Source organism: Dipodomys ordii, unplaced genomic scaffold (assembly GCF_000151885.1).
Source record: "Dipodomys ordii isolate 6190 unplaced genomic scaffold, Dord_2.0 Scaffold9, whole genome shotgun sequence".
NCBI lineage: Eukaryota > Metazoa > Chordata > Mammalia > Rodentia > Heteromyidae > Dipodomys > Dipodomys ordii.
This window is the reverse complement of record NW_012267225.1, coordinates 2,499,613-2,526,502: the sequence shown is the minus strand read 5'-3', so window position 1 is coordinate 2,526,502 and position 26,890 is coordinate 2,499,613. Positions and strand designations below refer to the sequence as shown.

Below are 26,890 nucleotides of genomic sequence, written 5' to 3'. Positions count from 1 at the left end.
GTGCTTGCCTTGCATGCATGAGGCCCTGGGTTCGATTCCTAAGCACCACATAAGCAGGGGGGAAAAAGCCAGAAGTGGTGCTGTGGCTCAAGTGGTAGAGCGCTAGCCTTGAGCTGAAGAGCTGAGGGACAGTGCCCCAGCCCAGATTTCAGGCCCATGACTGACAAAAAAGAAAAAAGAAAAGACAAAGACTGGTCAATTTTCTTCTTGACAATATTGTAGAGGATGGGAAAGGGGGGGAGGAGGAAATGGAAATTTTCGTTATTTATCTATTGCTAGCTAAAGACATCTGGGCTGAAAATAACTGTAGAACTTTTCTCTGTGGTTGTGTATACATTTCCTGTTCTAAAACAAAATTTTGAAAATTGAGTACCTAGCAGATACTGACTCCAAGACCATTCTATTCATTACATCAATAGTTACTGGTATTTGCCAAGTGTTAAGATATGTTACACTTTTCAAAAACTCTGAAAAATATGGTAGATGGTCACTGGAGCTCCTGGGCACTGCAGGTGGGAAGAAGGTTCAAAGGACAGCTGGGAGCAGCCTTAACACCCAGATCTGCTGGAGGGAGAATGGAGGCCCAGACACCTACAACCACTTCATGGATGCTGTCCCTCCCTCTTATTCTTACCCTATCCTTGAATCTTCTTGGACCAATAGAACTACAGCAAAAGTTGTATGTGTTAGTTTCTGGACTAGCCTTAAAGGGGCCTGGAAGTTTCTACTGTGTTTCAGTCACCTGGGGAGGAGTTAATAACACAAGACCACCATACAGTAAAGAAGCACAAGCAGCTGTGTGGAAAGGCTGCTTTTGATTTTGATGACTTGACTAGCAGATGTCAGTGAGAAAGGGCACTGTGGCCGCCCAGGGAGCATGGGAATCAGGTACTATGTCCATGTTCCACCTCCCAAATGCTCTAGCTCTGGAATGGAGGGTTATAATTGGTTTACAATCAGGATGACTGCTCTCAAACCCCACCCCATGCCTGGTTCTGTTCAAACTCTGACATTAATTGATTTGTATGGCTTTAAGAAGGTCAACTCTCTGGTTCAGAATTTTCTTTCTTTTTATAACATAAGGAAGTAGGATTTGGCATATGATTTTAGAAACAAATGTCATACACAGCAAAGAAAGAAAAAGAGAACACAGGAAAGAGAGAATGTGTATGCTGTGTATATCTGGATCCAAACTTGCCATAGTTTTGATTAGATCAAGTTACTTCTCACATGGAAATTCCCTAATCTATGCCATCTCTAGGCAAGAGATCTTCGGACAAAGAAAACTAACTCAACCATTTTTGACTCTGCATTCCCTTCTTTTTCGTTTTGAAACATTTTTCTATGGTGTAATTTTTTTGGTATTGAAAATATTTTATTTACACAAGGCACTTGTACAAACCATATGCTGTAGGTAGCTATGACAAACAAGGAAGTATAAAAATAAATATATATACATACAAAACATCACCGAGTTCAGTTTGCTTCTGAATCCTTCACTCAGGAGGATTCGCTGGCCCATTACTCTTCTGCCTTTCTCAGCTCCTTTTTGATACCTGCCAGATCCCTGTCGACAGAGTTTCTAGGATCTCAAGAGCTACTGGGTGTCTGCCTGGTTGACATTTCCCATGCCAGGAAGAGCCCTGAAATTCACCGGGGGCCTCAAGTACATTCCCATTATCTGTAAAGTGCAGAGATATGGATAAGCGATCCTGGGTCACTGTCAGAGTGAAGTCCCAGGCCTTCCTGGAAGCCCGCAGCCTCTCCTAGAAGAACTTCAGCCGCTCAAACTTTGGGAAACCAAGACCTGACGAGCTGGCAGTGTCATCTGTGAGCTCCTGCAGGAGGTAAGATGACACCAGGGACCTGATTGCACTGGTGGGTGTTTCCCTGGCTCTTAGCCCCGTGGGTATCTTTCAGGTGCTCTTAATTGAAAGCAGAGCTGGGTGCCTTCTCTCCAGATGTAGCTGGGCTGGCTTCCCATCTCAGAAGTCCTGCGGGTAGGCTCCCATGCCCCCACTGTGGCCAGTGTCTGCAGCCATTGGCATCATTTCCATGGGTTCCATTTCAGTAGCAGGTGGCTGGGATGTTCGCCTGCAAAGGAGATGATTCAGAGGAGAGGATGCCTGAAAGTCAATCTACATTCATACACAAGTATATTTATCTTTAAAAAAATTAAAAAATACTATAAAGGTGATGTTCAGAGGTATATTTCTTTTTGGGCAAGGTCACCCCTTACCTCACTGTATATTTACCCTTATATATCTATATATGTTTTATGTTTGGGATGGTGCTTGGGTTTGAATTAAGGGCCTTATGCTTGCGAAGCAGGCTCTCTACCACTTGAGCCACTCAGCCAGTCCTGTTGGTTCATTTCAAGATTGCCTTATACCTGTGCTAGCCTGGATTGTGATCCTCTCATGTGTGCTTCCCTTTGATGCTGGGATGACAGGTACCTGCCACTGTCCCAACCATTGTTTAAGACAGTCCCGTAAACTTTTAGGCTTGGCTGGCCTAGAATCACAGTCCCCCAAGTCCAGAATGGTCTCAGACCCATTATGGAGTCCATGCTGGCCTCAAAAATTCGAGATCTTCCTGCCTCTGCCTCCTGAGGGGTGTGATTACAGCAATATAACGTTTATGTGAAGCACCAAGTGGGTTATATTAGACATCGGGTGAAAATCAGGCTCAGTCTTAAGTTTTATATTGCTACAATATTTATTACTAGTGACTTCAAGTTTAGCTGCAAGAACTCTGATATCCATCCAGAGAATAATGTGAAAGAAGGATCCACAGCCACTACATCAACTGGCCCTTCAGTGATGAAAAGACAAAGGCCAATACGCCACTTCAGACTTAATGAAAATGATTTTTAAAAAAAAGCCTCAAGATTTGAGGAAAAACCACTGAAATGTCAGAGGTGGCATGGCACAAATGTCAGAATTTCAGTGATTAGGAATGAAAAATTAAGGTTGCCATAAATAAGGGCATGCACATGTCAGGAACATATTTGAGAATGTATTTGTGAATACATAGAAGAAACGATTCCCGAGCTTCTGGTAGACAGACTTCCAGTATTGTTGGCCTGGATCTTGTCCCATTTCGGGCTTGTGCTCTGAGAACCATGGGAAGCAAAGACTGGCTCTGTCCTGCTGGGCCCATTTCTGGTGGCCCAGAAGACCAGATCCTGCCGTGCCACTCACCTTGATCTGATGCACCACACCATGACAAGCAGCACACACACTCCACAAGTCAGGGTGACGGATGTGGAGATGGCAACTGGAAAAGAACAGAACTGAGCTGCAACCACGGGTGTGGAGAGTACATTCGCTCATTGCCAAGGATCGGTCAATTGTAGGCAATGTACATCCTCACAAAGAAGTCCAGCATGCTTTAATTGGATCTCTTCCACATCTGGGCAAAACCACGTGGTTTTTTGCTGCCAACATTGCCAATTCAGACTGCTCCCATGCCTGCTGTCCCACATCCCTGCTCCCTGTCCTTGGACAAATAGCTCAGGGTGACCCTCGGTAGTGGGAGTAAGTCAGGAGGGAGGCCCCAGGTGAAAACTGGATGAATGAGGGGAGGATGGGGGGGTGTGGGGGGGAAATAAGGACACTTCAGCTTGATCTTCCTCACTGTCCCCTTTCTGACTGTCCCCTTTTTTCTTAATGCTACAGATTTGGGAGCAATAGCATGTAGTACCATTTCCATCCATTTCTATTGTCATTTCTTATTTATATTTTTATCTCTATTTTTGTTGTGTGCCAATACTGGGACTTGAACTCAGGGCCTTGAACTCTTGATTAACTTTTTTTGCTCAAACTTCATGCTCTACCCCTTAAGCCAGACCTCCCTCCATTTTTGGCTTTTTTTTCTGGTTCAGTGGAGATAAGTCTCTTGGGTTTGTCTGGCTTTGAAATTTGATCCTCAGCTCTCCAGTTGCCTACATAGCTTAGGATTTCAAGCATGAGTTGCTGGAACCTATTTTTTATCTTTTTGGTGGTACTGCGTTAAAACCCCTACCAAAACCAAAATAATGACATGAAGGTACATATATTAACATGAAGAGATGTCTATAATATTTTGAATGAAAAAAGCTCATTGAAGGGGAAAAAAGTAGTTTCTAAGCCACAACTATGTACACAAAAATCTCAAGGGATATATAGTGCATTAATGTGTCATGTAATTATACAATAATATAAAATCCTCATTTTTGTTTTAAAATATTTCAGGTTTGTGTCTTTTTGTTTTGTTTTGTTTTTTGCCAGTGCTGGGGTTTGAACTCAGGGCCTGAGGGCTGTCCCTGAGCTTCTCTTTGCTCAAGGCTAGTGCTCTAACTTGAGCCACAGTGCCACTTCAAGCTTTTTCTGAGTAGTTTTTTTTTTTGGTCCAGTCGTGGGGCCTGAACTCTGGGCCTGGGTGCTGTCCCTCAGCTCTTCAGCTCAAGGCTAGTGCTCTACCACTTGAGCCACAGCACCACTTCTGGCTTTTTGCTTATGTGGTGCTGAGGAATCGAACCCAGGGCCTCATGCATGCAAGGCAAGCACTCTACCACTGAGCCACCTTCCCAGCCCCTGAGTAGTTTTTATATAAGACTCTCATGGACTGTCTAGGTTGTCTTTGAAAATCCTCAGATCCCAACCTCTGAGTAGCTAGGATTACAGGCATGAACCATCAATTACCAGCCTACTTCAGTTTTTTTTCTCTCATATTTTTACAGTGAGAAATATACCCATAAAAATGGTAGAAATGAAACCAAAACCTATGTAAACAAAATAAGCCTAGTGAGGCTGATAAAAAAAAGAAATAACAAGCCATGAGACATTAATGAAAGATGTTTCTTGAGTTCTGATTTAATACTGATTATCAGGATGACTGGAAAAGAAGCAAATGATTTTTTATTCAGAGGCATTGCATGCTAGAGTAAACTGTGCCTTCACATTGGCTAGTATGTTTGGCATGCATTTACTGTTTGAGGAGTGATTTATTGGAAAAGGCAGATTGGTTTGAACTGTAGTTCTGCTTTCATGATGCTTCTTCCTGTTTCTTTTTCAATAAGACTAAAATCTGCAGAGTCAAACTCAAGAGAGAAAGAAGGGCTCTGAGGCCAAGGATGACAGGAAGAAACTTGAATTCAGTGCCTTCAATCCTCACCCTGAGCCTCTTCTCCAATAACCTCCAGGCAAGGTTAGCCAAGAAAACAAACCAGAGTCACTAGTCCAATGCATTAACAAATCACCCGCCAAACTCTCCACCTTATGGTGTTTTCTAGAGGGTATGGATTCAGGAGAAAGGAAGAGAAGGAGTTGGTGAAGAGGAGAGGAAAAGGAAGGGAGAAAAGCTGATTCTTGTACTGGAGGCCACAGGGGCCAGCGCCCATCCCTTTTCCTTGCCCTGGCTTCAGGCCTCAAGTGCTGATGGAATCTAAGATGGTCAAAGAAGTAGGCTCTCAGGGCCAGTATTCAGCGTGGATGGTGATCAAGTGACTATAGAGGGACCAGTCCTTCCTTAGCAGCTTCCTGGTAAACCAGGTCAGTCCTGGTGGAAGTACTGCTGTCACTGTTAGTGTAGTGCCTATGTCTGCACTATAGGAGGCGCTGTAGAGCTCAGAGCATTGATTCATTATTCTCTCCCCCTCCCTCCCTCCCTCTCTGTCTCTGTCTCTCATCTCTCTCTGTCTCTCTGTCCTCTCTCTCCCTCTCCCTCTCTCTTTTTCTCCCTCCCCCCACCACCACCTAGGCGTGTAGTAAGTGTTGGGGGTCAAGGCTGGGGATGTGGCTCAATAATAAGACTAGCCTAGGATGCCCAAGACTCTGGGCTCAATACTACACTGCAAAGAACAGACACAAAAATCCTTGTTGGGTTTGGCTTACTCAATAAATAATTGTTTGAGTTTAACCCTTAAAATTCTATAAATTGGAGTCTATTTAAACTGACATTGAAGCTGGGCACCCATGGCTCAAGCCTGTAATCTGAGCTATTCAGGAGGCTGAGATCTGAAGATCACGGTTCAAAGCCATTAAGGGCAGGAAAGTCTGTGAGACTCTCATCTCTAATAAGCTACAAAAAAGGCTGGGAGTGGAGCTGTGGCTCAAGTGGTAGAGCACTAGCTTTGAGCATAAAGCTCACACCAGAGTCCAAGCCTAGAACCGCAAAAAGAGAAAAAGAAAAAAGAAAAAAAAATGACATTGAGCTCCCCCACCCCAGCAATAGGACTCAGGGCCTTTTACTAGAACTTCTTGATCATGACTAGTGGGACTCTACTGTACTCTAAACCAGGCCTACGGTCCAGTTTTTTGCTGATTAACTGGAGATAGACTTTCTCCTATCCACAACCCCACCCAGGACTAGCTTCATATTGCAATTCTCTAGAACTCAGGTACCTGGCCTTAAATTGCTGTTTTGTTTTGATTTTTAAATAATGCTGTGTTTCCAGAACTCTTTATATAGAACTATTTTTGTCCATTTGGACGTTAAGCTATGGTATTTTTATGTTTTGTTTGTTGTGTGATAGCAGGGTTTGAACTCAGCGTCTTACACTTACAAGGCTGTCACCTAACCACTTGAGCCACATCTCCAGCACTCAATTAATATTTACCTGATTACAGGTGTTACAAGAGAATTTTCATATTTCATCCAGTAAATTTTTTTTTGGGGTCCGGTTGTGGGGCCTGAACTCTGGGCCTGGGCACTGTCCCTCAGCTCTTCAGCTCAAGGCTAGCACTCTACCACTTGAGCCACAGCACCACTTCCGGCTTTTTCTTTTTGCTTATGTGGTGCTGAGGAATCGAACCCAGGGCCTTGAGCATGCAAGGCAAGCGCTCTACCACTGAGCCATCTTCCCAGCCCCAGTAAATTTTTTTATATCTATCTCATCCACAAACTAGAAAAAAATGCGATGACAGATTATAGCCTAGAGTCAAATACTTTGAGGATCTTTGTAGAGAATTTCACTGCAGGATTTAATCTTGCAAACATTCCTAGGTCGGCGAGCTTTTAATTAATAAAGAATGTAAGCAGTCATAAGTCCAAAGAGTAGACTGGCAATGTAGAATGTGGGCAGGTCCATGAATGGCATAGTATGTAGCTGCTAAAAGAGAATAGGCAGGTTTTTGTACTGATATGGAGAACCTCCAAGCCGTGCTATTAAATGAGGGCAAGTTGCTTGGCTGTTAGCATCCTCTCTCAGTGTTCTCTTTTTACACAGCCTATCTGGAAGGATCTGCAAAAATCTACCTCCATTCTTCAAGGACATTTGAGTGGGCAGAGGGACTTTTTACTGTACATCCTTTCGTAACTGGAGTTCTATGCCACGTGCAAAATAGTATCAAAATGAAAAACAAATTAAAAAATGCAAAATACTGTGGAAAGATTAATTTGGGATGTGACTAAGGCAAAAAAAATCAATTTGGATACTGTTCTTCTAAATCATGAACATATTTTTGTTCCCACGTCCTGGACATTACATACTAGTCTTTCAATAAAAATAATCCCCAGAGAGCCTTTTTTTTTCCTAATGGCTTGCACGGCTTGGGGTGTGACTCAAGTGGCAGGGCCTAGCAAACACAGGATCCTGGGTTCAATCTCCAGTGCTGCCAAAAACAGAAACAAAAGCATCATCTTTACATAGATGGGACATTCTACTCATTTAAGAAAGCACGCCGAGTGCCAGTGGCTCATGCCTGTAATCCCTAGCTATTTGGGAGACTGAAGGTCAAGATTCAAAGCCCAGACAGAAAAGCCCAGAGACTCTTTATCTCTAGTTAACCAGCAAAGAGCCAAGAATGGATGAGTGGGACACACACACACACACACACACACACACACACACACACACACACACACACTCATGTTAGCAGCACCTGAATGGAGTTTAAACTATGCACGCCTGTGAAAAGCTGAACTATGTACAAGTACACGCTTGTGATGCACTGACTGACTGCACCATTCTGTGTGAGGATAAATGGTCCTAATCAAATGAAGAATTCCATCCACTGAGTGTTACGCATCATGCACCTTCTTATCTGCTGGGGGCACTGCTGGGAGGGAGAAGGGGTCATGCTGGTGTGAATGGGACCAGGGCTTGCTCTACAGGCTGCACCTACAAGTCTCTCTGCCCATCAGCATCCTGGACAAGGAAAAGTACTCACCAGTGGCCGATGTGCGGCTGTGTGGATGGACACCTGCGGAGGAGAGGGGAGAGCACACAGTCAGAGGCTTCTCATGAGGCTGGACAAATAATGAATGGCTTGGCTGCCATCTCAGATCCTTAGATACACAGCTGGCACAACCAGACTGAGCATAGCACCGAACAAGCAGGGTAAGTCACGGGGGTGCTGGGCCACACCTAAGACCTGGCCAGGCCTTCAAAGAGAGCCAGAGGGCCCAGGGCTTCTCAACATCTCCCAGAGCATGGCTCTGGACTGCAAAGCACCCCCTCTCCCATCCCCCAGTGGGAGAGCACAGTTAAGTCCTAGCACGGGCCAGGCCATGTGGGTTAATCGGTGTAGCTGGGGCACATGCCTGAGGCGGCTGGCATGGTCAGCCGTGCCCTCTGGCCCAGGGCAACGAAGCTAGAGCTGGTGGGAGCAGGAATATGTCTCAGTTAGTCTTGACAATGGATTAGATGGCACCAAAGTACGGGGGTCCCTGGCACCAGCTCTCAACCCAAGTGTCAGAAGCAGCATGCGGGGAGCAGTGGTCCTCTCTTCCTGCAAAGCTGGGGGGCTAACCTGGTGTCCCATGGGGGGTGGAGGGCAGGAGCTCTGAGGCCTTGGCTGTGGTCTGAGATGGGGCCGGGGAAGACTCGTAGCTGCCTAGCCCTGTGGTTCCTGGGGAAGGCGTCTGGGATGGGGTGAGTGGGGAGCCAGGTACCATGGCTGTATCCATGGCTACGGAAGTGCCTGACTTGGGCCATGATGTGGTTGGTTCTGTAAGAAATTCCAAGACAGAAGATAAAGATTCAGACTGGCTCGAGCTGGACCTCACAAGCCATGTGTCAGCCCTCCCTGGCCAGCCGGCTCCCAGCGGCCTGTGTGTCAAGCCAGTGGCACCACCATCCACTGAGCCACGGAACTGGCTGTGGCACCATTTTTTGCATCAAAGTGCATATAAAGAATCATTGGTTGGGCTGGAAAGGTGGCTCAGTGGTAAGAGTTCTTTCCTTGCATGCATGAGGCCCTGGGTTCAATTCCTCAGCACCACATAAGCAGGAAAAGTCGGAAGTGGTGCTGTGGCTCAAGTGGTAGAGCGCTAGACTTGAGCTGAAGCACTGAGAGACAGCACCCAGGCCCAGAGTTCAAGCCCCACGACCGACAAAATAAGAAAAAAAATTATTGGTGTTGCTTTGGGAAGATCTAGCTGTTTCCTGGGGAAGGATACACTTAAAATTTGGCTCTACAAACAAGTGGAGGCTTATTTGCCAAAGGTAATTTCCTTTCTTCCCTTCCCTTTCTTCCCCTTTGTTTCCTTTCTATCCCCTTCTCTTCCCTTCCCAACTCTTCTCTTCCCTTCCCTTCCTTTCCATTCCTTCCTTCCTTCCTTCTTTTTTGGGGGTAAGGTGGGAGAAGGTCTGAGTAGGCCAGGCTGGCCTTCACAATCCTCCTACCTCAGCCTTCCAAATCCTGGAATTACAGGCATGTACTACCATTCTTGCCTATATTTTACATGTTGTCACACTGTTGAAATAAAAGGAAGTCTGAGACTCAGCCTGTCTGAACTCCTTGAGCTATATCCGAGGAAGACTATCCTGATTTAACTCCATCCTCAGGAGCAGAGGACTTCAGGTTCCTCATTTCCTTGTCCTTCACCGGCAGATACCCTCTCCCCACAACTGAAAGCTGCTGTGTGCCCCACACATGCCCGCCATTGTCTTCATGAAAAAAAGGGGTCTTTCATGTGATGAATATGGAATTGGGAAGTGAAGCCCTGGAGCAAAGCATCTGGTAAGACAAGCCCCTCTGCGTTCCGTTGCCTGTGCTCTCTGTGGTGGCCCTGCACCCTGGTCTTCCCAGCCCTGCGTGCTGTGAGAAGGCCTCAGACTTCAGTCCTTCATCACTACTTTGCAGCCAGCTGCCACCACTCCAAGCAACCCAGCAGATACAGCCTGTGGAACACTCACGCCCAGTGCGCAGGCCCCGCCAGCCTGAGTTAATGGCTCCTCTTCTGTATGGTGACTGCAAAGTTTGGCATTGGAAGTGGAAATCTGACCAATGATTTGAGACAAATACCCCAAGACATTCAGCATACAAGCTCTCAAGCCAACCTTCCTTCCTTCCTTCCTCCCTTCCTTCCTCCGTCCCTCCCTCCCTCCCTCCCTCCCTCCCTTCCTTCATTCCTTCCTTCCTTCCTTCCTTCCTTCCTTCCTTCCTTCCTTCCTTCCCTCCTTCCTTCCTTCCCTCTCTTTTCTTTCTCTCCCTCCCACCCTCTCTGACTCAGGGCCTAGGTCTGAGTTATTATCCTTTAGTTTTTTCTCTCAAGGATGGTGCTCTACCACTCCAGCCATACCTCCACTTCTGCCTAATTCAAGCTAAGAGTCTCATAAGACTCTCCTGCCTAGGCTGGCTTTAAGCTACCATCCTCAAATCCCAGTCTTCTGAGTAGCTTATAGGATTATAGGTTCAATTTTCCTTAACATCAAGAAAAAGGCTAAGGACATTGAGCTGGAAGATTGCCTAAGCCTCAGCGGAAATATGGAACTTCATGCCTTGCTTCAAGAACAGCAGTGATGTTCACTTGCTCATGAGAGGTGGGGGTGGGGGGTGGGGAGAAGAACTCTCCACCGATCCGCCATGGTACTCTACATTTTGCCAATGAAGAGCCTTGTGTGGCTCTCTCTGCAGACAGTGTTCTCAAGGATGTATGTATATGCTGTGAATGCCTTGGAAGACTGAGACCACTCCCTTCCAGAGCAAAGAGCAGACACAGCTGCTGCCAGTTAGAAAACACTCATAGGCCCATCCCTGTTGCCTGGGCAACAAATGGTAGATACAAATATCGATGCTCCTATTGCTCATGGTGTGCGAAAGCTCTTTGTTTCTTCCAGGTGAGACAGTGACATTGAGGCATTCAAGTGAAGTCACATCTCAGACCTTCCCCAGTTCTTGGCAAAAAAAAAAAAAATGGCAACAATTCAATTTGGCCTGACCTAGTCAAAGAGGATTCTAACCTACTGCGAAGTGTGCATGTATCTGCAACCTGGGTGTCAATTAATGCACATTCTCAAGGGTGATGGGAAGTTTGCTGTCTTGGCTGCAGTAGAGTGCACACAGTGGTTTGCACATCTGAAGGGGAGGGGGTTCTGAAATGTCCTACCTTGTCCAGGATGGGAAGGGCTCTCTGGATGTGGGGTCACCTTTGTAGTCACTACTGTGGATGGTGGTACTAGCCTTTGGTGAGTCAGGGAGGGGTCTCCTAGAAAGAAGATAACCACATGGTTTTTAGGATCCTAAGGGGTGAAAACTGGAGTGGCTTTAGATCTGAAAGTAATTTTTTTAAAGTGACATGCACGTTAACAATGGAGATCACTGGTATCTGAGGGCAGGTTAAAAAATCACAAGAATAAACTGTGCTTCCTTACCCAAATGCCAAGGCATTTTTTCCCCTAGCATTTCTGAGAAGATTGCATAAGTTGAGCATCAAATTTCCTCTTTTTGGCTGGAATGAGGCCAATGATATGAGCCCAGTTTTATAATTTTGGCTATTCATGGGAAAATAAGTGATCATAGATTCCATTGTTTGGGAATCTTTTGATACATAGGAAATTTGGAGCAACAGTGTAAATAGTTGCTAGTGGTTAAAAAGGTCAGGGCATCAGTCATTTGGAACAAATGAAACCTAAAGATTCCTTCAGGCTGGAGGTTCTGAAATTCTGACCCAAGTTGGCTATGCAGCTCACATCTGTAATCTCAGCTACTTGGGAGTTAGAGATTGGGAAGATTACAGTTTGAAACCAGACTTGACAAAAAGCCACTGAGACCCCCTCTCAACAGATATCCAGGCAAGGTAGTTCACTCTCAGGTAAGAGTGAGAAAGGGGTAACTAGTAGGATTTCAGTCCAGGCAAGCCCAGGAATAAACATAAGATTCCATTCAAAAAATAACTGGAACACCTGCTTAGAAAGAGCAAAGCCTTGAGTTCAACTTCACTACCACCACAAATCTTAGGATTCTAAATTCTTCTTTTCTCCCACCCTTCCCTGTTCAGAATGTGCAACTGTTGTCTTTCCTGGATTCATTCACCGTAAGATGTGGAAATTTGAGAAAAGGTAACTTTCCCCAAAGTGAAGGAAAAAGTCCTGATTTTCCACTTGCAGTTTCCACATTCATGGTTAGTGTTGCCTTTCTGGGCTTTTCCTTTGAGCTGTACTCAAAGCCAAGGGGTGGTGGTAGGGGAAGTCTGATCCCCCAATACACTGATTCCTGGCAGAACCCTGTTCTCTGCCCTCCAGGAAGGAAGAATCCAGAGGGTTAATCTCACATTACACATCCCTGAGAAAACCTGGCTTTTCCCAGAGTTCCAAGCAGAAGGATGTTGTTGTACAATGGCCGCCTCCAGGCTCCTGGCCTCTAGAGGAGGGGAGCATCTTTGCAAATGTGCAGTGAGAACAGATCTAGCTTCTGCTGGACACAGACTGAGCCATGAAGACTTGCTAAATCAGAAGTGTCTTGGAAGACCAGAGGTGAATCTTTTTTTTTTTTTCTAAAGGAGGAAGGAGGAAGTAGAACTGAGCTTCATATTCTTGGGAAGAGCACCAAATGGCTTCTCCTCCAAAGTTGTTAGGCTTTTCCTAGGATGGTTATCCAGTTATAAGTGATTCAGGAAAGAAGATTTTTGCCATCTTTCTTATCCTTCCTCTTGAACGCTGGCTGGCTGCTAGATCCGTGTGACTAAGTCAAGAGGAACTTGGATTTGTGTTCATTTCCAGCTACTCCCCTCCCCCTGGCCCCATGTTGGGCACCAATGGACAAGGCAGATTTCTACTTCCCTTCAGTTTGCAGCCTTGTGAGAAGTTGGAAGAGCTGTCTGGGAAGCTAGCCTGAGCACACACTCTTGTGGGAGCCAATCAATCCTTTTACTGCCCTGATCTCTAAACAAGCATGGCCACCATAATAGTTAATATTTACCAGTCTCTTCTTAAGGCTCTTAACATCTCACAGTGTTGTCATCTTGTTCATTTGCTGGATGTTCAATCTGAGTTCAGACAGGTTAGGGACTTTACCCAGAGCTGTGAGGTGATACACGGCAGAGCCAGGATTTGAACTGGAGAACTGCCTAAGCACAGTGCCCACGGATCTCCATCTCAGGAGGTATGGCTGATAGTGTCCCAGTGGTATACTGAGTCTCGGCTGGGCAGGAAGGGTGGGGACCGGGGCAGTGAGCGGCTACTTACGGATGCATCTCAGGCTGGGCATTGTCCACTGGGCTGTGTTGGTGGTCTCATTAAACACGCACTCGATCAGGCTCGACGTGCCGGCTTTCCGCTTGAAACCAGAGTTGCAAACATACCTCTCCCTGGAGCTCACATGGTAACTCTTGATGTTGATGTCTGCGTGTTCCACAGACACGGGGCTTGGGCACATGATGCCTGCAGAGTGTGTGAGAGAGGACCGGTGAGATCTCAGCTTGTCAAGATGGATCTCCAGGGAACCATGCAGCAATGGTAAAGTATACTGGAGCCAGAAGGAAGCCTAGCCCCGGGGCTCTGTCAGCCAAACTCCAGGCTCCAGGCATGTGGAAGGTGATCAGGAAGGGAACTCAGCCTCTTAACTTAACTTCCATGCCAGCCAGGAGCTTAACTTCCATGCCAGCCACCCAACACAGGTACTGGGGAGTCAGGAATGAACCCCCTCTCTCCCTTCCTCCATTTCCCATCAATCTCCAAGCCCTCGATATCTCTACAATAGGTCCAGCTCTGTCCCCACTGGACCAAACCAGCTTGTCTATGGCAAACTCGGATATTATTTATTGCTTGTTTATTATTATTATTATTGTTATTATTATTATTTGCTGATAGTGATAGTTCAGATCTGTCACCTTGAATACTTTCCCCCAAGCTTTTGGTCATTTCCACAAGGCAGCCGGCATCATCTCTAGGAATGCAAACTTGCTAACTTCAGTGTTGGGCCAGGGATGGAGTTCATGAGTAGATCACTTGGCTAGCAGGCACAAGGCTCTGAGTCCAATCCCCAGCATCAAATGATCCCTGGCTGCCTGGTGCTCTTAGAACAAATGCTGAAAGAATCTTCAAAGGTCTGCCTGCCCCTCTAACTCTCTTCCCATTTCCACATCAGCCTTTGCTCTTCCCTGTGCCTTGCACCAATGTGGTCCTGCTCTTCCCCCACAGTTCCCCTGTCTGTTCAGACAGATCTGCCTAACATCGCAGGCAGTGATAACCCAAACTGTACCGAAACAGGGACAGATTCACTGCCAATGTGTGGGTCCGACAATGTTTTTTCTTTTTTACAATAAAAAGTAAGTTCCCTAGCTCCTGGATAGATAACGTCTGCCTCTCATCTGCAGATCTTCCTCTCGAGCGTGTCCATGCTGTTCTCAGTGTGGGCAGAGCTCAGCAGCAGGCATTATTTTCTCTGCTTCTCTAGTGGATGATCTGTAGGAGCCAGGTGTCATCCCAGAGTAAATGAAACCATGTCCAGGGATCCCCCTGCTGGAGGAAGATGGTTTGACTATGGCAGGGTTGATGGAATGGGAATGTAGAGCAGATACTAGGCAATGGTATAGCACTAAGGGGAATGGTCCTGCAGTGTGCTGGGCTCACTTGGCAGGGTCCCTTTCTGAAGAACAACTCTGTCCTGAGGAAATGTCCACTGAAGGAGATGACCAGGAAAGGCGTGAGGTCCCCAGCTTCCTTGAAACTGGTTTTGAAGAGGATTCATGTATATATTACATAATAAATAGGTTTGGATAGGGAGGGGGAACGGTTAACACAAACAAACATGGAGCAAAATCTAAACAGTTAGTGAGTCTGGGTAAGGAATATCCAGAAAGTCTTGATGTGATTGTTGCTTCTTTAGTGTAAGCTTTGAGTTTAAATCTGAACAATGAAGTAAACAAAAACCACATAATGAGGGGCTGGGAAGGTTGCTCAGTGGTAGACCGCTTGCCTTGCATGCCTGAGGCCCTGGGTTCGATTCCCCAGCACCACATAAGCAAAAAGAAAAAAAGCCAGAAGTGGCGCTGTGGCTCAAGTGGTAGAGCACTAGCTTTGAGCTGAAGAGCTGAGGGACAGTGCCCAGGCCCAGAGTTCACGCCTCACGACTGGACCCCCCCCCAAAATAAAATAAAACCACATAATGAGCGGTGGAAGGACCTGCTAAAGTGCTTGTGTGTGGAAAACTTAATCCTCAAAGTCAGGCATTGATGGCATTTGGAGGTGGGGCCTATGGGAGGTAATCAGGACTGATTAACTTCATCAGAGTGGGGTCTCTAAGGTAGTACCAGTGGCTTTATAAGGAGAGGAAGAGATGGAAGCTGGCAACTTGCTCTGTAGCACTACATGGGGCCTGCCATGCTCTGGTGCTGCACAAGCCCCTCTGAGGTACTGAGCAGACGCTGGCGCTGTGAACTTGAACTTCCCAGTAGGAATCATGAGATGAATAAACCTCTATTCTTTATAAATCCTCCAGTCTCAGGTAGCATGCTATACAACAAGAAATTTGACTAAGAAATCAATCTCTGAGGATTTTCCTCCTCTTTTACTTTCAGTGTTGTGGCTTGAACTCAGGGCCTGGGCACTGTCCCTGAGCTTTGGTGCTTACTACTCGTACTCTAGCACTTGGACCCCAGCTCCACTTTGGGTTTTTAGTGTTTTATTGGAGGTAAGAGTGTCTGGGACTTTCTTGCCCAGGCTGGCTTTAAACTGTGATCCTCAGATCTGAGCCTCCTGAGCAGCTAGGATTACAGGCGTGAGCCACCAGTGCCCAGTTCCTAATCACTACTGGAGTAGGGAGAATTACAGGTATATGTCACCATGCCTGTCTTCTCATATCTGTAAGTGAATTTAATTCTCCCACCGCATTCTTCAAAATACCACCCCCTACCCTGCCAGCACACATACACACACATACATACTGTGAATGTATGTGTGCTTAGTTTAGCAGGACCATGTGTTTAGTTCCTTGCTATGGAAGTCTTAAATCTCTACCCGTGCTGCTTTGCTGCATGTTACTTACTCATCAGGGAAATACTTAGGGATAGAGAAATGGGAGTAAGGTAGGGAGGAATGGCTATAAAAAAATCACTCGGTTCAACTCTACAAATGTTTGGCAGACTATCAGAAAAGAGAGTCTCATGAAAACACTAAGCTTGCTCTGTGATAAAATATTCCTCCATCTGAGAGAGCTGGAATCAGCCTTGGACCTTTGGACTTCTTTGGGTGTTTTCACATCATCTGTGGCTAGACAATCAGATCGGTGACCCCAGAGAGTAAGAGAAACATAAGGTTACCAAGGGGGAAAGGATAGACAAAGACTGGATTTTAATTGACCAGATATTTTTTGTTTTTTTTTTTTTGTTTTGTTGTTGGCCACTGAGCTTGAACTCAGGGCCTGAGTTCTGTCCCCTGAGCTCTTTTTGCTCAAGGCTAGTGCTCTACCACTTTGAGCCACAGCACCACTTCTGGTTTTCTGGTGGTTAACTGGAGATAAGAGTCTCACAGACTTTCCTGCCTGGGATGGCTTTGAACTGCCATCTGAGTAGCCTGCTGAGAAGCTAGGATAATAGGCATGAGCCTCTGGTTCCTGGTTGTCTCTTTATCTCTCTAGGTTTCAATCTCCTTGAGAGTGAACTTGTACAGCAATTCACAAGGATGCTGAGAAGTGCCAGGGCCTAGGAGTATGAAATGCACTTTATGACTGTGACATGCGAGGAATCATCATCACCATCTTCATCTTGTCACTGTTGATCAGACACTAAAGAAACTGAACATGAAATGGTCAGAACCAGGCTGGTGGGGGCTTTGTGTATCCATGGATCAGAGAGAACAGGAAAGCGGAAGGAAGAAACCTCCGTGTCATGATACCAGGGGGGCAGGGTGCATCCTTTTACACATAATTGTGCACAGGCTAGACTACTGGAAGACTGGGACGGTGATGAATCTTGACAGAGGCTGCCGAAGGCCTTCGGCTTCCCTTCCTCCCTTCCTTGCTCCCTCCGTCTCTTCCTTCCTGTGATTGCATAAATCACCTACATGGGGACCCTTTCATCGTTTTGTGATTGCATCACTCCATCTGCTCTCCCACTCTCGCTGGGTCCTATTGTTCTGTCCTTCTCTCGGCCCAGGTTCGTGTTCTAGGCCAGCCCTTGCTGCAGCCCTCATTGCCTGCCCCGTGTTTGAGCCTCATGTGTTCACCCAGCTTTCCACCCGCCTTTGCCTTTGCTTTTCCCACACAACTGAACACTTACTTGCACAAAATTGTTCTTTTCAAGAGTTTACTACTGGAAAGCCAGGCTTATGCCTGTAATCCTAGCTATGCCTAGAATTCCTAGCTATCCTATAATCCTAGACCGAAATCTGAATGTCCTAGTTCAGAATGACCCCAAGCAGGAAAGTCTGTGAGCCTCTTTATTTAATCAGCAAAAATCAGGAAGTGGGGCTGGCTCAAGTGGTAGAGTGCCACCCTGAACAGAATAGCTCAGGGACAAACACCCAGGCTCTGAGTTCAAGCCCTAGGACTGGCACACGTACCCACCCCCACCCCTCCCCCCTCCCTGGCAGAGAATTTACTACTGACGTTTTGTAAACAGAAGCTATTCATCTCTCAGCATTTCCCTCCTTAACTTTAGCTAAATTGGTCAGGACCAACCCTTCTCCAGGAGAAATTGCTCCTCTTTTAGCAACAAAAAACTAAGATTGCCACATAGTTTAACAGGAATCCCCAGGGACTTCCCACATGAGAAGGCTATAGAGCAGTTCCATCTTTCTTTTTTTATGGGTCCTGAACTCTGGGCTTGGGCACTGTCCCTCAGCTCTTCAGCTCAAGGCTAGCGCTCTACCACTTGAGCCACAGCACCACTTCCGGCTTTTTCTGCTTATGTGGTGTTGAGGAATTGAACCCAGAGCCTCATGCATGCAAGCAAAGCACTCTACCACTGAGCTACCTTCCCAGCCCCTAGTTCTGTCTTTCAATGAATGGATGGTTGATTAGGAAAAAGACAGTGTTTTCTGGTTTAGTAATAACCTGAGGTGGATACAACTTCCCTTGTCACAATAGCAAAGTGTTATCATATAGCAAAACATCAACACAAAGCAAAAAAAAAAACAGTGAAAGGAAAGATTAAGTGAAACAAAATGAGACAATGAAACCAAAGACTTTTGCAACAAATGTCAAAAATTCAGATTCTTAGTATATAAACAGCTCTAATAAATTAAATACAAAGATAAAGACCCTGGGGGTTAGTGAGCCAGGACTATAATGGGTGATTCACCAAAGAAGTAACGCCAAAAGCTCTGTACATACAAAAAGAATTTCCAAACCTCGCCAATTCATCTTGGTTAGAATTCCTTGAACTTTACCTCTACTGTTGCTTCTGAAGTGTGTTTTTCTTTTGCCAGTCCTAGGGCTTGAACCCAGGGCCTGGGCACTGTTCCTGAGCTGCTTTTGTTCAAGGCTGGCACTCTACCACTTGAGCCACAGTGCCACTTCCAGCCTTTTCTGTTTCTGTGGTGCTGAGGAATTGCACCCAGGGCCTCATGCATGCTAGGCATCGCTCCTGAAGGACCTTATAACAGGGATCCTTCCACTTAGATGAGGCATCTGCCAATCTCTTTAAAGACACAGAGAGTTGAGAAGGGTCTCAAACCTCAGACCATTCTCCACCCCAATGCCAGAGGAGGTATTCTCTGTCCATTTGCAGTTTAATATTTGTTGCCCATTGGCATCACCATTCCCCAGTGTGTTGGGGATGGGCCCATCTTCTACTAGACTGACAGCCAGTTATTGAGCTGCATTGGGATTTTGCTGTTACTATGGTTACCACCACGTACCCGGGCTTCAGATTCCTCTAGTGCTATCTAGAGCTTCAGGTAGGCAGTACCAAAGGATTTTTCTCAATGTGCCTGCTCCATCCTCATCTTCTGTCTTCTGTGTGCCTAGCATCCACCCAGAGATCTCTCCATACACCCTGGGCCACAGGCCACTGGACTTGTCACTTTGTGCTTGCTTACAGAATGGGACAAGGAGGTTTTCTGTTGTCCTAGACCAGCTTTGGACTCAAGGAGCACTTGGACGCCTGGGTCTCATGGCAGAACTTTGTTAATTTGCTTCTTCCCTCTGCAACAGCCCACCTCTCTCATGTGCTGTCACCAGGGTGTAGACTCCCCATTCCATGTTTGTGCAGATCCCTGAGCCAGCACCAAGTACCTGCATTGCCTGTGTGCACTGGCCATTCTACCCCACCCATCCATTGATCTGCTGGTTTATCTTGGCACCAATGCTATGATGCCTTTTAAGAAAGGCATCTTTGTCTTCTGCTGTCCTGACTCTTGAAGCTTCACACTGTCTCAAAACCAGAGTGTGTAACTCTTGGTTCAGTATTTTCAAAGTGGAGTGTGCATGCTTCACCTATTTTTTTTAAATTGAATTATATAATCCTTATAGCATTTCTTTTTTAAAGCCTAGTGACTTCGATTAGAATTGAACTGCATCTGTAAATCAATACAGGGAGGAACTGATTTAGTTATGTGAAATTAAAAAAAGAAACCCACATGTTGAAACCATAGTCTCTCTCTTGAATGAAGCCTTTGTGATTTCCGTGTATCAGTTTTATTTATCTTTGGTTAGATGTGCTGCTAAGCATTTAATTCCTTCCTTTCTTCCTTCTTCCTTCATTCCTTCCTCCCTCCCTCCCTCCCTTCCTTTGTTCTTTCCTTCCTAAGTATTTGATTCCTTCCTTCCTCCCTTTCTTTCTCTCTCTACCCACTTCCTCCCTCCCTTCCTCTCTTTTGTTTTTTCTTCCTCCCTTCCTTCTTTTCACGTTCTGGGAGTTAAACTCAGAGCCTTACATATATGCTAGGCTATGGGTTCTAGCACTCAAGGCATGCCCCAAATTCTTTTACTATTATTATTATTAGAGTCTTACTAACTTTGCTTGGGCTGGCTTCCAATGTTTCATTTCCTGTCTCTTCCTTTAGAGTTGCTGGGATGACAGGTGTGTACAGCCATGCCTGCCTTATTATTTAATATTTTTACATGCCAGTGCAAATGGTAATATTTTCTATTTCCTATTGTGTGTTGCTGATTTGATGCATGTTGATTTTTATTCTTATGCTGTTTTTTTTTTAAGTTTATGTGCTGGCATTTTGATATACTATTTACCCAATTGGTTGAATTATTTCTTCTAATATCATTTTTACAAATTCCATAGCCTTTTTAATGGAGATGATCATGATTAATTATTTGAGTGTATTTTATGACTCTATTTTAATTTCCTTTTTATATCACTAAATAGAAATCGCTGTTGTATTTTTTCAGAGTTTGCTTTGTAGTCTATAGTTATCAGAGTTGACCTCCAGGTGATATTACACCATGTCACACATACAGCATAAAGATTTTTTTTTTTGGTCCGGTCGTGAGGCCTGAACTCTAGGGCTTGGGCGCTGTCCCTCAGCTCTTCAGCTCAAGGCTAGCGCTCTATCACTTGAGCCACAGCACCACTTCTGGTTTTTTTCTTTTTTTCTTTTTTGCTTATGTGGTGCTGAGGAATTGAACCCAGGGCCTCATGCATGCAAGGCAAGCGCTCTACCACTGAGCCACCTTCCCAGCCCCATAGCATAAAGATTTTAAACTATATATTTCAATTTCTCTTTCTAACGTTTGTATTTTTGTCATAAATTTTGCTTTTTACCCACTTTATACCTTTCTACAACCCATTGCTACTATTTTGCTTTAAGCACCTGATTGTGCTATGTTTTTGTATTGGGAAGGTTTGGCAGTATCTACCTTGTTTTATTGTTTTTTTTTGTTTTCTGTTTTTGCTGAGAAAGGACATCTGGAGTTTTTTCACTGATAACAATCCCCAAAGAAACATAAACCACAATGAAATTCCCAACATTCTGTTTAACTAAGATAAGCATAATACTAAAATAAAAATAGACAGCTAATAAAATACTAATAAAATGGGTAAACCTAGGAATAGTTAGCATTTGAGTGTATACACATATCAAGTACAGACTAAGTGAAACAGCTTCGTGGAGGTTGGTTACTTGCTTGACAAAGCTAGATTATCTCAGAGATAATCTAGCTGAACTGTAGCTGTAACTTCTCATTTCTACAAGCCACAATCACATCTTTTGACACGTAAATGATCATATTTATCTATTCTCTGGAACTCTTTTCATCAGATATGCAATGTAAGCAAGTCCCAATACTGTCTACAATTCCTTGGACATGGTGCTCAGGTCGAAGCCCAGCTCTGTAAACTCTGGGCCTGGGCACTGTCCCTCAGCTCTTCAGCTCAAGGCTAGCAACTCTACCACTTGAGCTACAGCACCACTTCTGGATTTCTGGTGGTTCATTGGAGATAACAGTCTCATGGGCTTTCCTGCCCTGGCTGGCTTTGAACCTCAATCCTCAGATCTCAGCCTCCTGAGTAGCTAGGATTACAGGCATGAGCCACTGGTGCCTGGCTCCTCTTGTGCTTTTTGAAGTTACTTTTACAAGTACAAATATTGGAATAGATGAAGTAACAGAAAATGGAGCTCACTTCAGGTTCTGGGATTTTTCAAGCCCCTTGAATAGCCAGATAAAAACTTATCTACAGGGGCTAGGAAGGTGGCTCAGTGGAAGAGCGCTTGCCTTGCATGCTCAAGGCCCTGGGTTCGATTCCTCAGCACCACATAAGCAAAAAGAAAAAGCCGGAAGTGGCGCTGTAGCTCAAGTAGTAGAGTGCTAGCCTTGAGCTGAAGAGCTGAGGGACAGTGCCCAGGCCCAGAGTTCAGGCCCCACAACCAGACCAAAATAAATAAATAAAAATAAAAAAGCTCAAGGACATCACCCAGGCCCTGAGTTCAAGCCTTATGACTGAAACAACAAAAATAAAATAAAGATTTAAAAAAATATATCTGCAGCAATGTAAGGGCCACACCTCTATTCCCTGAATCTATGAATCAGACCTTGTGATTAAGTTGGTTTACAATCTTAACCTGGGCAAGGATCCCAGGCCTCTTCTTACACACAGGGTTCAAAGTTGTCAGCATGCCATTCCCATGCTTTAGCTCCAGTCAGAATCCATCTCAGCATTCCCTTTCACTTTACTATTCAAATGACCGCAACATAGCAGGTGTCCTGAGCTGCGCAGAAGCCTTCAAAGCCTGGTAAGAAGTGTCAAGCCCTCTGGGCTCCCAGAAACCCATTTTCCTTTCTTATTTCCTAACTGAAATGCCAGCCAATTCAACACACCTCCTTTGGACATCCTAAATATATTGGTCCATTGACCAAAACTCAACTCTTTTCTTTTTCTCATTCTCTTTGATGAGACTTCCTTCACCATCCTGGGAACTGGTTCCCATGAGTCGATCATCATTCAAAGCGGTGACTTTTGGAGGCGTGGAAGGTTGAGTAACCACAGGCTGGAGGGCAAATAAAAGGGAAGGAACACCCCACACCATTAGAGCCACCTGCTCCAGGGACAGGGTCTTGCTTCAGGATTTGGTCGTTGAAAGGATTACAAAAGTTTCTGCTTTTGTTTTCAGCCTCTAGGCTTTCCTGACTTGTAGTTTGTTCTCCGCATTCCTTCTTTGATTTGCTTTAGTGGTTTTGGGGTTTGAACTCAGGGCCTTATGTGAACGATATTTGCTTTATTTTTCAGATAGGGTCTCATCTTCTTTTCTCCTCCCCGCCCCCCACTCCAAGGCTGGCCTAGGACTTTGATCATCCTACTTATCATATATTTGGCATAGTTGGGATTGCAGGCATGTGCCACCATGCCCAAACCCGTTCTCTACACTCTTACAAGAGCAGCCTTTTTACTAAGTAGTCCAGTAATGGTCCCTTGCACAGAACCCTCCAGGGACTCCCAGAACAGACTCAAGAAGAAAGCATTCTAACCACACCAACCATCTCAGAAAGGTGACACTACTTTGATTGCTAGAATATGACCTGTGGAATTGTATACATTTGTTCATATAGGTGCAAGCTATTTAACAAAATAAACTTGGCAAAAGTGATTCATCAAAAAGGTTTCATCACAACTTAAACACTTCTGCTCTTCCCAAGACACTGTTTTGTTATATTTATATTTATTTTTATTTTTTGTGCCAGTCCTGCAGCTTCAGCTTAGAGCCTAGGTGCTGTCCTTGAGCTTTATATGCTGAAGGCTAGTGCTCTACCACTTTAGCCAAAGCTCCCCTTCTGGTTTTTTGGTGGTTAGTTACAGACAAAAGTCTCACGGGCTTTCCTGCCCTGGCTGGCTTTGAACTGCCATCCCCAGATCTCAGCCTCCTGAGTAGCTAGTATGACAGGTGTGAGTCACCAGTCCTTGGCTATAAGACACTGTCAAGCGAATGAAAAAAATAAGCTAGAGTCTGAGAAAACATGAGAATTGTATATCCAATAAAAGCTTTATATCCATAATATTTTTTTAAACTCTTAAAGCTCAGGGTAAAAAGTCTGAACAGACATTTCACCAAAGAAGATATATACATAGCCAGGAAGCACATGCAAAAATGATCAGTGTCATTAGTTCTTATGAATTAGATAGGAAATACCACTCAGAAACTCCTATGTTGAAGGCTTGGTCCCGAAAGCCAAGTCAGAGGTGAGGCTTATGGGAAATAACTGGATGACGAAGCTCTGACATCATTGATTAATACACTGATAGATTCAAATCTGATGGCATTTTTCAGGAGGTGGTGGAAAGTAGGAGGCGGAGCCCAGTTAGAGGAAGTAGGTCTCTGGAGACGTGTTCTTGAAGGGAACTCTTTGTCCTCACAGCCCTCCTTACTCTCTGCTTCATCTTGTCCTTCCATTTTGATGTTCTAATTCATCACTGATCCAGAAACAGAGCCAAGCAATGATGGATGAAAACCTCTGAGAGTGTGACCCAAAATAATTACTTCCTCCTGGTTTTGTGTGTGTGTGTGTGTGTGTGTGCGCGCGTGCGCGCGTGTGCATGTGTGCATGCATACATGCACACACCCCAGGCCTGGGGCCTGAAGTTAGGGCCTGGACACTGTCTCAAACTTTTTAGTGCTCCACCACTTGAGCCACAGCTCCACTTCCATCTTTTTCTATAGTTAATTGGAGGTCACCGTTTCACAGACTTAACTGTCTGGGCTGGCTCCGAACCTCAATCCTCAGTTCTCAGGCCCCTGTGTAGTTATGATTACAGGCAAAAGACACTGACACCTGGCTAATCTTTTCTCCTTTAAGTTGATTTATTATGCAGCGAAGGGGTAACATTGTCCAAAAAGAAATGTACTCTTTACCTGACTCATGTAATTATAACCCCTGTGGTATAACATCTTTATAATAACAATAAAAATACTTAAAAAATAAAAGTTACTATGAAAGGAGTTACCAGGATAAAAAAAAAAGTAGATCAAAACTATGAGAGACTAGCAACTCAGGAGGCTGGGATCTGAGGATTGCAATTGGAAGCCAACCTCTGGGGAAGGAAAGTCCATGTGACTCTTATCTCCAACAAAGCACTCAGAAAGAGCTGGGAGTGGCGCTGTGGCTCAAGTGGTAGAGAGTTAGCCTTTGAACACAAAGAGGCTCAAGGACAGTGCCCAGGTCCTGAGTTCAAATCCCAGGACCAGCAAAAAAATAAAATAAATAAGATAAAAATCTGCATGTGAATGTTGAAAGCTGCTTTACACATAAAGAGCAAACTGTGAAACCAATAATTCTGTCCATCTACACATTGATAGACACTGAGTATGAGGCGTGGAATGAAAGCAACTCAGCAATAGAAGAGAATGACCTTGTGTTGTTTTTGTGCGTCTAGGAGACAGGCTCTCCTGACATATCCCTGGCTGGGCCTGAATTGGATATTCTCTTACTTCTGTCTCCTGAGTCCTGGGAATAGCCTCAGTGTACCAACACAGGGGGACAGGAGTGAACTACCCATACAAGTTACAAAGTCAAATACATTCTCAGAAGAATTATGGAGTGAAAGAAGCCAAACTTACTCTATTATGTACAATTCTAGAAAGGGCTTGGAATGAATGTTAACAGAAAATAGATAAGGAGTTGCGGGGGGGGGCAGAGTAGGCAGTTGGGGTGTGGGGGGGTGGATTTTGTGAGGAAGGCGAACTCTTAGCTAGTGATGGATGCTTCCTGTCTTGGTTTCGGTGAGCAAGTGCCTTTTAACCTCTACAATGGTCAGCATGTATAGCCTAAATATATTCACTTTGTCAATTATGCCTCAGGCTGTTTTTCTTTTTTTAACAAACAGGAGCTACGATGGCAATAACCCCTTTGTGCAGTGGAAGGGCAGGGTGGTGGGTGGAGAGCAGAGACCTGCCCAGGTCGCGCTTCTGTGACTTCCAGGTAGATATTTGCTCTTCGCTGGTTCACTTCCAACCGCATGCCAGGGAGCTGCCCGGCTGGCTACTGGCTATGTTGGGCATCTGTGGAATGATTCGTGGCTAGCCAGCTGGGAGGAAATCAGCAGGTCAGGAATATAACTCGGCTGGTCGGCGATGAGGGGAAAACCGAGGGTGATGGCAGTTTCAGGAAAATGAAACTTCCTCTGACCTCCGCTAAGCGGTGAGGTTCAGGCAAGACAGACAGCCAAGGGTGTGCAGTGGACAGATTCTCAGCAACCCGGGGGGGGGGGCGAGGGGAGGAGGGACCAAACGGACCGGATGCTTCAAAACCCAGAGCACTGGCATCTCTCATGGGTATCCATGGACGCCCCCAAATCAGGTGCATTATCTCAGAGTGGGAGAGAGAAAGAGCAGGCATAACTTGAACCAGATACTGACTCCTCTGTGTGTGTGTGTGTGTGTGTGTGTGTGTGTGTGTGTGTACTAGGTTTGAACTTAGCGCCTGGACACCATCCCTTAACTTTTTCGCCCAGGACTGGCGCCTTACCCACGGCAGCTCAACTCCACTGGAGATCGAAGGGTCTCACGGCCTCTTCTGCCCGATCTCAGCCTAGTGAGGAGCCGGCGGCATAACAGGTGTGCGCCCTGGGCCAGACCGTGCCACCGACGATGGCGCTGGGACAGGAGCTCCGCCACCCCCGTGGCTCCCCGCTCCTCCCTTCCACAGCTCCCCCGACGAAAGTCCTGGGCCACGCATCCCATCCTCCCCCGCTGAGGTTCCATCTCCGCGCCCCCAGGTGGTCTGAAACCCCAAAAGATCACCGCCACTCCTCTGCGCCCTCCGCTTTCCTCCGGAGCTCGGGCTTCCAGGAGGCTCCTCACCAGCCCAGCTCCCCGACAGTCCAGGGTAAAATGTGCAAGTCGCCCCGCACGTCCCTGTCTCTCCGGCCTGAAAATCTAGGGAGGGCACCCTGCACCACCCCTCCATCTCCACCCCTCGGTCAGGGCGCGCGGCGATTCAGACCCGGATCCCCAGCGCGGCGGTGAGGCTGCGGGGCCGACGCGGGGCCGGGCGGACGATGGCGCTCTAAGCCGCCGCCTTCTCCACGTGCGCCTCCCGCCGGGCGCCGCGCCCCCGCCCCCCCTCCCCCGCTCGGAGCGGGTGCGCACTGCCTTCCACCGGTGCCCGACTCCTGGGTCATCTCCAGTTAGATGGGGCTCCTGGGGCCGCCCCGATCGGCGCCCCGACCTCCCTCTCCCCCCAGGTTCTAACCCAGCCTGGGCGCACGCCGCTCCCTACCGGGTGTCCCCAGCGGCCAGAGCAGCAGCAGCAGCAGCAGCGGCGGCGGCGCGAGGAAGGCGTGGACCGCACCGCGCCGG

General features: G+C 46.1%; 1 protein-coding gene across 1 annotated transcript; it reads right to left on the bottom strand.

Moving 5' to 3' along the window:
* Positions 1-1,364: 1,364 nt before the first annotated feature.
* Positions 1,365-26,889, bottom strand: Il15ra (interleukin 15 receptor, alpha; the record flags this gene model as incomplete). Its single annotated transcript, XM_013009218.1, has 7 exons — positions 1,365-2,094; positions 3,204-3,279; positions 8,154-8,186; positions 8,736-8,933; positions 11,317-11,415; positions 13,394-13,588; positions 26,811-26,889. Coding segments are annotated over 7 exons (789 nt in total), but the record flags the coding sequence as incomplete, so codon positions are not given.
* Between the last annotated feature and the right edge of the window lies 1 nt (position 26,890).